Genomic DNA, 15,343 nt, shown 5'->3' on the forward strand with positions numbered 1-15,343 from the left:
ATGGTAAAATTAATTTATGTGCATGCATTAACTATCTTAAATTACAGATAACATAATAATTAGACCTACATATATTTATTGAGAAGCCCTATTCAGTTCATTGACCTTTTATTTTCAAATCAAGGAATTTACTATTTCTGTCCTATTTCCTCACAGTTATCCAAAAACAACTTTGATTGCATTTCATATTAGGCCATGTTCAGCTGTACAGATCTCATACTGATTTTCATTTGGGGTGATGGCTTGGAATTGAAAGTGTCAACCTCCCCCCCCCCCATCACCACCCAAGTGAGCCAGGATGGGTCAGTTGAGTTCTTAATACCATCACCTTTTCAGGATTAAAGTAATGTTTCTGTCCTTTTTGCTTAAATGTTTTCTGAATATTTGCTTCAAGGCCATTTCCCTGGCTCTCTACATTTGTCAAGCAAATATATGTCTGGAATATTGCTACATAAATAATAGTTACCAGTGATAGTATTCATTTTTTTTAATCAATACATCCTTTTTACATTTAGGGGTTGGTATATTAGCTTCAATGTATTATAAGCTGGAGGGCCTGAACAATTAAATATATGGTAGCTAGTTTAATTACAATATTGTACTCAACACATTGTTGGCACTAGTTCCTCATTAAATTGGAAACTTAAATAGAATACTATAAAGTTCAATCCTGTCCTTAATCCAGTAAGAAGTAGCGTGAAGAGGTAGAGATGCTTATCAAATCTGCAGATGAAGTTAAATTGGGTGTAATACGATAGAATTTTCAAATTTTAGACTATGGAATTTTTCTAATTCCCTGGAATGCATGGTCAAGAGGCAAAACTTCAGTGGCTGAAAATAGGTTATATTTGAGTGAACCTTTTCCCCCTTTAGTCTCAGAATCCTATTGTCTATATATTCCCGATGAGATGATTTTTGAAAACCTTAAATCCTCATGAATTTTTTTCTTGTTAATACATGACTGCTCATTCCACAATATTGGTCTGCATGGATTGTCATGAGAAGTCAATTTTGTATTTCAATAGCATAGCTATATTGTGTTATTTGGAAAATGTGATACTATATATAAATCCTTTATATAGTGCTTTTCCTATTGCTTTACTATTAAGGCTACAGCACAGTTCTTGTGTTTCATTTAACTCACACTGTTTAACTTTCATGACCTCAAGTTCAGTGTTTTATATGGCAATAGCTGAAAATTCAAATTAAAAATACAAGGCTGGTAAAGAATGAAATAATGAAAAAAAAACTAGATTATCACAATTATGTGCCTTCAAGTCTGTCATCTATAATAACAATAACGTTGGAAGGGACCTTAAAGGTCATCTAGTCCAACCCCCTGCTCAGGCAGGAAACCCTATATTTCAGACAAATGGCTGTCCAGTCTCTTAAAAACTTCCAGTGTTGGGAGCATTCACAACTTCTGGAAGCAGGTTGTTTCACTGATTAATTGTTCTGTCAGCCAAATATCCACCAAATAAATCTTCAAGTTCATCTGAGCCAATCTGACCATTCAGATTTTCTAATTAAATACCCATTACTATGATTGAATCCATCCCACTTTGCTATTAATCATTCTTTTCTTCTTTCACCTTTTTTAGGGTTATAAATTTTTCAAGAGAACTAGGTCTTTAAATAGTACATCCAAAATATAATTTCTGGCTGATAACTAGTACACATTGCTGTGAAAACCTGAAAAACCTTCAAACTTTTTTTCTATAAAACCCTTAAAATGTTTTCCTCCAGGAAAACAAAGCAATTTAGTAAAATATTTTATTATCTTATGTTTTTCTAGATAAAATATACAAAGCATTAAATGTTTACTTTCATCCCAGAGCACCTTTTCCCAAGCAAATGTCCATCCTTCAAAGTTTTGACATCTGAAAGACTCCCAAGTAGGTTGGAGATGGCTATTCCATAGTAATGATCTTCTGACTGTTAAAATCTATGTTAGTTTTTTCTTTAAAAAAAGTAAGCATTATCAACATGGTTTGGGTTTTCCACAATTTAACACGATCAAAGAAAATTATTGGTTGAGATAAAATTAGTGGAAAATATTATTAAACCAAGGTTTAAATATTAAGTTGGAAAAATATTTTATTAATACTGCACTCTTGTATACATTTTACATACTCAGCAGATGTTCTTACAAAGAAGTAGCTCACACAATATTGTCTGAAAAAGGCCAAAAGACACAAAAACAATATGTCAAAGTTTTCTATTCCAACTTTTCTTGTGCTTTTTTCCTTTATCGTCCTGTTCCCAGCTCTAGACTTAAAGGACATCATGTATTCTGAAAAGGCTATACTATATTATGTTTTTTTATTATCACTCTTCACTATGAAAAATTAATGAAAATTAATATATAAAGCACTGGCCCAGTATTAAACACCAGTGAAATAACAATTTAGCAATAACTATGATAGGGTTTTTTTTCTTAGAAATTTTCTTACAAAAAGAAAGAAGCAAAACCCAAGATACAAAAACATCTAAGTGGCAGTTCTCACAGTGGCTGGCAAATTGCTGTATCAACCACAAAAGTATTTGCAAAATGGCGAATGTGATGACACTTCTCAGTAGCTCGTTGATGGATATCTGGAAAAAGAAACCAGAAAAGAAAGTCAAATTAAGTAGGTGTTTCTTAGAGACAAAAGAAAAGAAATGCAATCATTTAACTTCTAAATTAAGTATGTAGAAATAAGAGCACAAAAACAATTCAAATCATAGAAAGGATCACAAACATTAATATGGTCACGTATTAAACCCAGTTCTCAAAAGCTGTTTTCTCACTTTACATGATTTACACAGAATAAAATGTTCTGATCCAAATACACTGCCAAAATATAACAATTTGTTACAGAAACAGCATCTAGACCAGGGCTTTTCAATCAGTGGTACGGGTACCATCTGTGGTACATTGGTGGCACCTGGCAGGTGGTACGTGACCATCCTAGAAAAGTAGCAGGAGAGGGGAATGAGCTGAAACGGTGGCAGCACCGCGCACGCCGAGTGAGAGATGACTGGAGCTGCAGGGCTGTCAGGGCTCAATAGGCACCAGGATCAGTGCCAGGCTCCAGCTGATCAGTGCTTTGGGGCTGTCAGGGCTCAATGGAAGCGCCAGGATCAGCGACAGGTTCCAGCTGGAGCTCGGCACTGATCCTGGTGCTTCTGCTGAGCCCTGAAGAAGCACCAATCCACTGGAATGTTGCAGCATCTGCAAGGTCCTGTGATTTACATTCAGATGCTTGGCAACTGATTCATATTTATGACGATCATAGTGTCCCAGGATCATGTGAAGTGACCAAAACCTGCTGCAACCACCCAGATAGGGGGAATAAAAACCAAACATCCCCCTACCCCACTCCTGCCAATCCTCAACAGAAATGGCCACAACAATGAAAACCTCAGACAGGAGGAAGAGCGCCGCCGGGCGGGCAGGCAGGTGTCTTGCTTGGCTGTGGCTTGGGGGGCACTTTTTTCATTGCCATTGTAACTTCAAACAGTCACTAAATGAACTGTTGTAAATTGAGGACTATCTGTACTTTATCACTTTTTCCCTTTTTTGGTCATCAAGTTTTTGACACCTTGCTAAGCGACTGGTGGTACTCAGATATTGCCATATCCTAAAAGTGGTACAATGGGTGAAAAAGTTGAAAAACCCTGATCTAGACAAACTTAAAAAAGAAATGAAAAGTACATTTTTTAACATTGACTTTTAAACTGTCAAATGAAGAACATAAATTTCTCTTTCCTTAATCTCTAAACATTTCATTTCCAATTTGTAGCTGGCTATTTGCTTAAACTGAAAAACTGACACTTTTCAAGAATTTAGACAGCTGCCCATCTCTCTGAGGTAACTCTAGGTGGTACATATAACAAAATACAAATACTATAATTTACCAAGTGCCTGGAATTGGGGGGGGGGGTTATCTACTATCACTGAATAGCCAGTCAGTACAGTTAGAAGCTTGTTTGGATAGCGTAGTCTTATAGTAGAGAAATGAGTTCATCAGGTCACTGACCTAGAATGCCTGTATGGGAGGTTTTCTTCTAATTTCCAAGAAGAAACATTACTTTCAAGATGGAACACCTTGGACTGGTTTCAACCTTGTTCAACTCTCTGAGATAGTTATTAGATGGAGGTTCAACTATGAGGGTAGATACTCGGCAAGTTTATTTAAATAAGGTACCTTCAAGCCAGATCAAAGAAGCTGTGTGGATGAGCCCATTATCATATATAACAATTCATTAATGAGATATTAATATATATGCAACAACTATTTTAAAATTTGCTTTACTCTAATTAGTATATTTCTTCTGCCAATATCACATGTTTAACTGAAAAATAATAACTGCTCTAAATTTACAGACCATTTAAGACAGGGGTCCCCACCCTCTGGTCGGTGAACCAGTATTGGGCCACAGCATGCCAGCAACCAGTCCGCACAAACAAGCAAAGCTCCATTCGTGGGATACAGGCAGCACACAAAACCATGCCCCCTCCAGTCCGCGGAAAAATCTTTCTCCACAGAACTGGTCCCTGGTGCCCAAAGGTTTGGGGACTTCTGATTTAAGAAACACAATATAAACTTCAGCAAAAGAAATAAAATGATGGTCTCCTTACATCCTCTTGCTATCCTATGGCCCAATCTGAAGGTTTCTTTGCCTTGGCAGAGTTTACGAATATAGGAGCCAAACAGATCTGGGTCAGTGGCATGTTCTGTCACCATCTTCTCTTCGTGGATCATGTTGGTTTGTGGAAAATACTCCCCTTTCTGTAATCAAAGAATGCACTGAGAACTTGTTTTAACTCTGGAAAGAAACATCTCTTCAACAAGCCCAAAACTATGATTTTCACTTTTCAAGAATTTTTGATCCAAGCTTCAGTATATTACTTCAAGCAACAATAAGCCATTTGTATCACCTGAGGATAATGCAACCTATACACTGAATAACAATGGGATTAGAACTACAAAATGATGGCTATTTTGCATTTTTCTGATGATAATTCATCAATGCTGAGTAAGAATTTCTCAATTCATAACATTCATTCAAAAGTCAAAATACTACAGTGAAATATCAGGGTTCCATCAACCTACTACAGCTTTTCTAAGCTGGTTATTATTATTGGAACCACAAGGGAAAGCATTATCAGTTTCAAGGGTGTGCGCAATGGTTACAGAATATAGCTGTAATCAAATATAGAATAAAAAGGATTGTTTACTGACCTTTATATTAAGTGTCAGCTCCCAGAAATGCTTTAGTGGCATCACAATAGTAGTATTTAGCTCTCCAATGTAACATTTATTTACTACCCAATCATAATACGCAGTCAATCCCTGAAATCACACCAAATAAACAGATTAAAAACAAGTTGAATGTGCTCAAAACAGATTCAAGAATTCTTACAGAACAATCTGGGACGCTTAAAGCCTGTATATGATAAAGGTGACAGTTTTTGAATTGGACTAAAAATATTATGTTTCACGTCCCCACTCAATCTCCGTGCTCACTGGGTGATGTAGCGTCTCAGCCCAACTTCAGGCATTAGGAGTAGAAACCCAGAGACCATCAGTTCTAGTCCTGCCTTAGGCACAAAGCTAGCTGGGTGACTTTGGTCCAGTTACTCTGTTAGTTACTAGGAAGCTTTGGCAAACTACTTCCAAAAAACTTCTGCTAGGAAGACTGTAGGGACTATTCCAGGAAGTTACCCAGAGTCAATGCTAACATAAAGGTACCCCCACACAGCCCAACTTCACAAGTTTGTTGTTGCAAAGATTGTATTAGGAGACAAACCAATGACAGTCACTTTTGACACTCAGAGAAAAGGCTACTAGAATCATGATTTAACCTTTTATACCCTTCTCATAGAAAGCTGCTTTCCAGTTCCAGCTGTGGCCAGTCAAGAGCCAGAACAAAATAGAAACCCCCCCCACACACACACAAAGAAGCTATAAATAATAAATTGATCAGAAATTCTAGCAGCACATATCCAACTTAGGCCAATAAATTAAATTAAATAAAAAAAGATTAAGGTACATTGTTCACAATATCATCCCATTATACAATATGCTTTGTTCTGAGGCCCAAAATTTAGTTTAACCAGCCAGCTGAAGATTCCACTGACTAAAGACTGAAATATTCCACTGATGAGTGATGCCATGGTTATTACCAGTAAATATATGCCCAGATTGAAACCACACTACCTCCCAATGAAAGAAGCAGGATCTGGATCTCTTTTGTTTGTTTCTGCATGTCTTACAAAACTGTAAGAATTGTCAAAAGAAAATAAGTTTGATATGGCATTCCAAACAATTATATGCCTACCTACCAGGCTCCTTAAAATGCTTAAAATTGGTACGAGGCTCTCCCATATGAATATTTTGTATTATTACTGAAGTGCTGAGACAAACAGGGTTTTGTTAAAGTGGCAGAGTTAGGCCACCGTTTGATAATTTCAGATATTAAAGGGGACCTGTGACAGTGTTTGCTACCCCAGAAAGGCAATGGGACCCACTGATGGCCAATGTAAATCACCAGACTATCAAATCTCAAAAGGGCCATGTACTATACGGTTTAGACCCTGAATAACCAACCTTTTGGCTTGTTTAAGCTGCATTGAGCAAAGAGGAATTGTCTCGGGCCACATCTAGAATATGTAATTAATATATATAAATAACACAATAATGTTAAAAGTTTATGATCTTGCAAGGTTGCATTACTAGCTGTCCAGAGCTGAATGTGGCCCTGGGGCCATGGGTTGGACAAAGGGCCGGACAAACCTAGTTTAGAATGTTGGATGTCAGATGGCAAGACACATTCTAGTTACCACTCAACAATAAAATCTCTGCTTGATTTTTCCCAGTCCCCCATCTTTCAACCCAATTTCTATCTGAAATTCGTCATGCAAGTATATTGAAAGGAGTATTATATATGATATGAGCGCAAGGAAATAACTTACTAAAAAGTATTTTCTATACTTTTCTTTATTTCTATCTTGGACATTTCTATCAAAGCCTATGCAGCCTAATTTCTTACCTGCTGAAAATCATGGATAATGTCTGCAGGATGCCCAACATTGGGCCTTGGGATGCTGATCTCCTCATAATCCTCTCCAAGGTAAATCTTCACATCCTCATACACTGTCCTAATTTCAGATGAATCATCGAATTCAAAGTAATCACACTCCAAACCTCCTTCCTCATAATTGTAATACTCCGTCCTTTGCTAAAATTGTTTAATAAAAAGTTTTCAAGCATGATTGGCTGTGTTATTGTCTCATTTTTAAACTTTTTAAATATACAAATTCAGTTTGGATTGCAGAATATGTCAGAAACTTAAAACTAAGTGATATTTCATTCCCACTGACAACAATTCAGTATAAGAAATGTGTAACCAAGTGTTGATTTTATACATGCCCTCTGTCCTGTTTTTGTCTATCATTCTGTCTATCTGAGATCACTTCCGTCTGTCTCTCTATCCAGGTTCATACTTCTGAATATACCACCTGGTAGGATGCAATTAGCTAGGTTTTGCCTAGCTCTATAATGTATTTCCTCCAAATAAATCTCCCTTTACTGGAGCAGGTTACAAAACTCTCAGAAGAGAATCCATCATTTCTAAGCTTAAAAAAGCCCCACAAGATGGCACAATGAGATACAGAAAACTTTAACTCCTTGCTGGATGTACATATATTTGCAGTCCAAGTCTGGTAACTCTAATATACATGAGTGCCATTTTGGTTACAAAAAAGCAGCCCTAATTCTTTTCCTACCAGGTTTTTTTTTTTCTGCTTATTGGCAGAAGTTTTTTTCTATATTTTATTCAGTATCCAAAAGCCAGTTTAGTCTTTTAATTAAGGCAGAAACCAGGAGACCATGAGTTCTAGTCATGCCTTAGGCATGGAAACCAGCTGGGTTAAGCTTGGGCCAGTCACTCTCAGTCCAATTCACCTCACAAAATTGTAGTTGTGGGGAAAATAGAGGAGGAAGGTTTGTTGGATATGTTTGCCACATTTGTTATTTATAAAAATAATAAAGGCAGAATAAAAATAAATATTCTCACATATAATTCTTGTAAACGTGATTGCAAAGAACAATTTGCAAAATGGATTGTCTAAATAGATCCATACTCCTTCTCTAAGCCTCCTAAAGCAGCTTTTCTGCAATTTTTCCAAAAGGGGATTCATCAGATTTGTACATATCATGCATATTATAAATGCCTCATCTGATATTCTGTATACCATATTTACTCAAATGAAGCATATTCCTCTTGCCCTTGTCGATTATATTTTTTAAGTGAAGAGGTTATTTTGGATCCAAATATAATAACACTGAAATGCCTGTTTTTACTGCTAGACCAAAGCATATTTCTTCCCAATGAGGAAGATGAGCAGGAAATAGAAATGGTAGGGAAGGCATATGTTGCTGCTGTTTTATTGAATGAAATTAGGCGACTGAGTGGGTTGAAGTAGAGAAGCAGTATTACACCCTCATGTATATCAGAAATGAGAGTAAATGGAAGGTGAAAAGCAAGTTGATACGGACAGGAATTATAGGCAAGCAGCAGTTACCATGCAAATTTTAAATTCATAATAATACTTAAGAGAAAATCCTCAAGCAAGGACAAGTCTCCAGGAAAAGTAATGGGGAAAGGCTGAAACTATCAAAACAAGGCTCTGTTTACTAAAACCCTTTGGAAATTATTCAGTGGACATATAGCAAAAGGCTTTCTCAATGTGAAACCATAAACATAGAAATTGTGCATTCACAGAAAGGGAATAGAAAACCAATTTTTCAGAAAACACAAGAAGTATTAGAGGGCAAAACTTCATGACCAGTTATTACTGATGAATATAAATTATAGTTTAATAGTCACATATTATCTATTTTATTTTATTTTATTTATTTTTATTTTATTTTTAAAATTTATAAACTGCCCCACTCCCGCAGGACTCTGGGCGGCTAACAATAAAAACACCATGAAACATGACAAAACAAACAGTACAATAACAGTCATCCAGGGGTCAGATTTTATAAACCCCAGGCCTGCCGGAAAAGCCAGGTCTTAAGCAGCTTACGGAAAACCAACAGGGTGGGAGTGGTCCTAATCTCCGGGGGGAGCTGGTTCCAAGACATGGGCGCCATCACAGAGAAAGCCCTCCTCCGCGGCCCCGCCAAATGGCACTGCTTGACCGACAGGACCTGAAGGAGGCCCAGCCTGTGGGATCTAACCGGATGAAGGGAACTATGAGGTAGTAGGCGGTCTCGCAAATAGCCTGGCCTTGAGCCATATAGGGCTTTAAAGGTAATAACCAACACCTTGAATTGGACCTGGAGACCAATAGGCAACCAGTGCAGCTCACGGAGGATAGGTGTAATGTGGGTGTATTGAGGAGCACCCACTATCACTCGCGCAGCTGCATTCTGGACCAACTGTAGTCTCTGAATACTTTTCAAGGGTAGCCCCATGTAGAGCGCGTTGCAGTAGTCCAGACGTGAGGTGACAAGGGCATGAGTGATTGTAAGGAGAGTCTCCCGGTCCAGGTAGGGTCGCAACTGGTGCAACAGATGAACTTGTGCAAAGGTCCTCCCAGCCACAGCCGTCAAATGATGTTCCAAATTCAGCTGTGGATCAAGGAGAACACTCAAGTTGCGAACCCGCTCCAAAGGGGGTATATTTTCCCCCGCTAGAGTAACACTGGACAGTCGACATGATCCTTGGGAGGCAACATCCAAAGCCACTCGGTCTTATCAGGATTGATGTTATCAAACATCATTTTGGCAATGTTTCTCTTCTGGCTATGCTGGGAATTATATGTTTGTAAATATTTGTCATATATGAAACATGATCTATCAAATATAGAAAATATATAAAGGGGGAACTTATGCTAAAACTACTTTGGCTATCTAAAATGGCAAACTCAGTCATCTCAGATTGCCATGTAGTTCAAGCAGACCAACGGAACAACTACTTTACAAGCTTTAATGTTAATCCTCCAATCGTGTGGAGGCTTTGAACCAAATCATACATACCATATCCATGCCCATGTGAGCAACTGAGTGAGTAAGAGATAAATATTTGTAGATGTATGTCGATGTTAAAATCAAGCCGAGCAGTAACAACAAAAATCCCAGGGCCAAAAAGAAGATGCAAGTAAGAGATCTCCAACTCTGCTGTGGCAAAGATAAGGGCTGCTTCTCCTGTTTAAAGAAAAGGGACAAGACTGCTAATTAATGGAATATCCTGAGCAGGATGGTTCTATGCCAAGCTTCTTTTCCATATTGTATACATCTGTTTTCTTTTATAACAGGCTTCCTAAGAAGGAAAAATAATATTTTAAAAGGTTATAAAAGATAAAAATATGCTTGAGTTGACATGACTTGCTGATCTCCTTGGAAAGTGGAAGAAACATAATAGGATCAGCTAATTTATTTTGATACTAAGAAATAGTATCAAATCTGATTCTTTTATTCTATTGATGCAGAATGTTTACAAATGTACATGAAACCTTCCTAAGTAGCCTAAACAAACAATGAACTGCCATTTCACATTCTGGTTCCTTAACTCATCTATTCTAATTTAACTTTGCACATTGCCTCAGACACATTTCAAACAAACAAATGATATCACTGTGTGTTCCAGTGTCCATGAGATCAGCCTACCCAATGATAAAACCAATTCAACATTGTAACAGCAAGCTACAGTGAAGTAATACAAAGAAGGATGTCTGTAAATAGCTTATCTCCCATCAACAATAATTAAAGTAGGCACAGCTTATGCTTTATATGTTTGTATTTATGTATGTATGCATGCATGTCTCTGTGTATTTTTATATATAATTTATGTATAATCATTACAAATTAGCATATTGCAATATAAGGAAAGAAGGAAAAAATCATAAATTTCAACAAATGAAATTATTTTTTGCTTCTGACTCCATTTTTTTCAGATTTTTTTTATCAATACTATCTGCCACTTTTTTTTCTAAGCACATTTCAAACATAAATTATGTGCTTCTAGAGCAGTGATGGCGAACCTTTTAGAGACTGAGTGCCCAAAACTGGCCCCGCCCCCACTCTGCCCCCCCATCCCCCACCCCGTCTGCCCACAGGACCACTCACTGCCTCCAGGGCCCGCCGCAGATCGCCCAGGCAGCCCAGCAGCACTATGGTGGCCACACCCTCTGCTCGCGCCCTGCAGCATCAACTGCATGATGGGGTGTGAGGGCAGAGTCTTGTCTACATTGCCTGGCTGCCATGTCCTTGGCTGTGCTGCTCCGTGTGGGCCATGCTCAAGGGTGAGTCTCCTTCAGGGGGGCTGCTGGAGAGGATGGGGTCGCGGGGGGAGGCAAGGCTGGGGCAACAGCACGTGTGCCCGCAGAGAGGGGTCCAAGTGCCGCCTCTGGCACCCATGCCATAGGTTCGCCACCACTGTTCTAGAGCATTTTTGGACATAACTTGCTTTGCAGGATGCTACTTTTAAATACATAAAAATAAATTAAAAACAGAACTTGCTGAGCACCAGAGAAACTGTCTGTGGGCATGCAGGTACTCTTGAGTGCCATAACTTCGATGTGCAGTCTTTCCAGAAAAGAAATTAGGAGAGTGATAAAATTAATATATACAATGATATCAAGTAGCCTAAATTTCCTCAATCATACACTAGTTTTTCCTAATTATGAAAAACATCTAGGCCATATTAAAATAAATTAATAGACAAGATTAGTTTTTTAAAATCTCTTCTCCACCTCATCCCCTCTTTAAAAAGATGGTAGTTCCTATAGTTCAAGAAAAAAACCTCAAGAGAACCATCTTTGTTGCTAATGTGATATAATCCTCCATTGTCAATCCAATTATTAGACTGCAACACAAAATATGAATTTTTGTTCAGGTGTGGGGCTAGTCCAGTTAATGTGTCAATATTCTACTTAAAGTTGTTTCCATTAGGTAGCTCTGTGAATGAATTTTGCATGAATGCAAAACATTTATTTTTATCAAGGGCTGACATATGACATCAATCAAAACACAGAGGGAATAGTTATAAATTCATCTCTAAAGACTTTGAATTTCTAGCAAATTTAGATTTAAAGACTTTCCTAAGCTATCTTCTCATTTCTGTAAGGAACAATTTCCAGGAAATATTGTACTAAAACAGTAATATGAAACTCTTTGTAATAAAATGTGTTACAGGTTCGGATTTGAAAATTATGTTGCCTGGATTGAGAGATTTATGTGCAAGAGTATGTGTGAGAAATTTAGCAAAAGGTCCTTACATGAAAACAAAAAAAAGACCTAGGGAGCAAACACAAAGCTTAATAAATATAAAAATAAATCTTTTAAACTGAATTTCATACTTCTTTTTTAGTCTACAGTGACAACCTTCTTCAACCTCTTTTAACTCTACAGAAGAGAACCCACATATGCAGTGTAGGCCTACAATCTATAAGCATAAACTTTTCTCCCAAATACAGGGGAAGAAATAGCACAAAACCTGACCTTCTCCATGTGTATGTTGTGGTGCCACATGCTTTGCCTCATTGTGAAATTACTCAAAACACCACACATGTAATTTTTGGCTACCAAAATTTCACCCACACATGGTCTAACCAGAATGTGCCTCCTAAAAATAAGATTAGTAGAGCTGGTTATATCTTTTAATCTCACCTACTAATGCAAGCACAATTCACAGCACAAGGCAACCACAAGACTTGAAAAAAAGCCATTGACATGGTCACATGCAAACTACAGAAGATGGAAAATTTACCTCTGCTTCTTTTAGATTACAGATGACAAGAACTAGAAATATTCTTAACTTGATTTCAGCTTAATGTTCTGCAGTTATTGAAATTTGTGGAATACAAAAATAGGTCCCCAACATGATAACAGTAGAGATATTATATAACAACACAAACAACAAAGAATGAAGTCAAGTTCCAATTATTTTTAAAAAAGAACACAGAGCAGCAGAACAATCCCTCAGAAGGCTGATAGAGAAAGTCCCCATGGTAACGAACAGACTTGCTTGCCCAGAAATCTTTGGCTTTTTTCCCTTGATTGTATAACTGGAGATATTCAAGTCTCTAAGAAGAACGGTAGTCATTCATCCATGTCAAAGAATCAGGAATACCGTAATCTGAAACATATATCATTCAAATTTGCCAAACCAATCCTAGAGTGGGAATAGAGAATCTAGCCAGAAGTTCACAGTATTATTCAAGGTCAGATATGGCTTTCACCAGAAGTATCCAATCTACCAGGTGAAATAATTAAGAACCCCGCTTTCTCTAACCTGGTGCCTTCTGAAATGCTATGGATTGCGATTCACGTGAACTCAGGCAACATGATACTGTGCAGGAATTGGAGTCACAAACATACAGAACAAAAGAGGGTTTGGGGAAGACTGGACAAGAACAGAGGAGACTGGAAGGTCCAGACTTCTGCTGGAGCTTCATCTGACTTATTTAAATGAAAGGTAATACAGTTTTTAAGTACCAAACAACCCATATCCTACCATCTTGTCACTGAGATACCAGGCTCTGATCATGATCTTTCAAAATACTTTTACATGTATACTTTCACAAGTACAACAAGGGGTAAATATTTGGAAGATAGAGATTTAATAAACTCCTATTGAGCAAATGTTGCTTGTGCTATCAAAGTTAACAGACTGGGAAACAGTTTGTCTAAATCCAGAGAGCTGCAGCTAATAATAATAATAAAGTTGGAAGGGACCTTGGAGGTCATCTAGTCCAACCTCCTGCTCAGGCAAGAAACCCTATACCATTTCAGACAAATGGCTGTCCAGTCTCTTCTTAAAAACTTCCAGTGTTGGAGCATTCACCGCTGTATATGGGCCTGGTTGCCAACTGTTACACTGCAGATGTAACTTGTAGAGGATGCGGTGTGGAACCTTTTCTAACCTCATACATTGATTTCATAAGCTCCCCTTATACCCAGCAGCCCATTTTCCACTATGCTGGCAGGAAGGATGGAAACAGATCAGCGGTGCCAGAGTTGAAGGTAGGGGATTTTTGGTTTGATTTGCTTCATTATTAGCTGAAACCAACAGCAGATACTTCTGGTTTTCTAGCATCCGTGTGGAAAGGAAAGGAAACGCTCACTATACTATGCTTGCTGGGGAAAGAGAATTATTCTCCAGTCGTCCTAGCCAGAGACAAGTCGTACAGCAGTAGCATTTTAAAAAAGACATGACTCCTTCCCTCTATGAACGGAATTTCTGTTCTGCCTCCGGGCTCTAATCGCTTGTGATGAAAGCGCTTTTCTTCAGTTCTACCGCCCGTGGGACCTACTTCAGTCTTACCTGTTTTACTCAAATACCGTAAGGCCATATTGCGCGATGCAACAGCCCCATCCTCGGAAAGAGTAATCGTCCAGAATCGCGTCTACGCTTAGCGCAACTTCAGTAACTGTGTTTAACACTGCAATACCATAATATCGTCGACTTCTGAGAGCGCTCATTTAATCATCATCATTAACTGAAATGCAAACCTTATCTGAAAATGCCAGCGCGCCTGTGGTCTCCTAGGTACTTACCGCATCCTGAGAAAGGACGAGGCCTTTTGCTGGGGCCCCAGGGCGCGTTGCAACCGCCGCCTCTTTCTCCGGCTTCAGTGCTGGTGTAACCGGCTGGAAGCCGATTTTCACCATGGCTCGACTGCAACTCCACCGGCTGTGCAACTCGCTCAAGCGTTTCTCACAACGCGCCGCGAAGATTGGGGCTTTTGAGATCCCGCCTCCGCGAAGAGAAGCGACGATCTACCCAGGCAGCTCCGTTTCTCCTCGGGGTTTGACTGGCGAAGACTCGTGCTCTCTTTGTAGAAGCCTTTAACTGTAGAGGCTCAGTCGCACGTGCGTCCTAAAAGCCCGCCTTAATTTTACTCGGAATGTTTAGCACGCAAGGCCGAGTCTGGGGATGAAAGCCGTGTGAAATCTGGCAATCCATAGGTAAAGGAGTTTAATAAAATCCAGTAAAATCTTTCAGGATAAAAACCAGCTACCTAGAATGTCAGTCTAATTGACACACAGTAGGAATTCGAGAGCATGAAAAGGGCCAGCCTGTTTTTTTTTACTGAAACACTAAAATTGTTTGCTACTTGTCTACTTGCCAGTCATCTACATACTGCTAAACTGCTATTATTACTACTTATTATTTAATGAAGGGGGGAGAGAGAGATTGGAATTGATGCTATTTATTTATTTTATTTATTTACTTACCAATTTCATATACTGCTCATCTTGCAGTTCAAGGAGACTGGCAGCTTATAACATAATAAAACATGGATGTAAAAAGTAATTATAAATACAAACAGATTAAAATTACA

General features: G+C 38.4%; 1 protein-coding gene across 1 annotated transcript; it reads right to left on the bottom strand.

Annotated features, from left to right (window-relative positions):
- Positions 1-2,071: 2,071 nt before the first annotated feature.
- Positions 2,072-14,853, bottom strand: LOC120308501 (integral membrane protein 2C-like). Its single transcript, XM_039344651.1, has 6 exons — positions 14,556-14,853; positions 10,035-10,202; positions 7,039-7,227; positions 5,229-5,339; positions 4,625-4,775; positions 2,072-2,595 (listed from the first exon to the last, which is right to left on the bottom strand). The coding sequence occupies exons 1-6, from the start codon at positions 14,667-14,669 to the stop codon at positions 2,504-2,506; spliced, it is 825 nt and encodes a 274-aa protein (XP_039200585.1). The 5' UTR covers positions 14,670-14,853; the 3' UTR covers positions 2,072-2,503.
- Between the last annotated feature and the right edge of the window lie 490 nt (positions 14,854-15,343).

Source organism: Crotalus tigris, unplaced genomic scaffold (assembly GCF_016545835.1).
Source record: "Crotalus tigris isolate CLP2741 ecotype Arizona unplaced genomic scaffold, ASM1654583v1 scf7180000017933.3771270, whole genome shotgun sequence".
NCBI classification, from domain to species: Eukaryota; Metazoa; Chordata; class Lepidosauria; order Squamata; family Viperidae; genus Crotalus; species Crotalus tigris.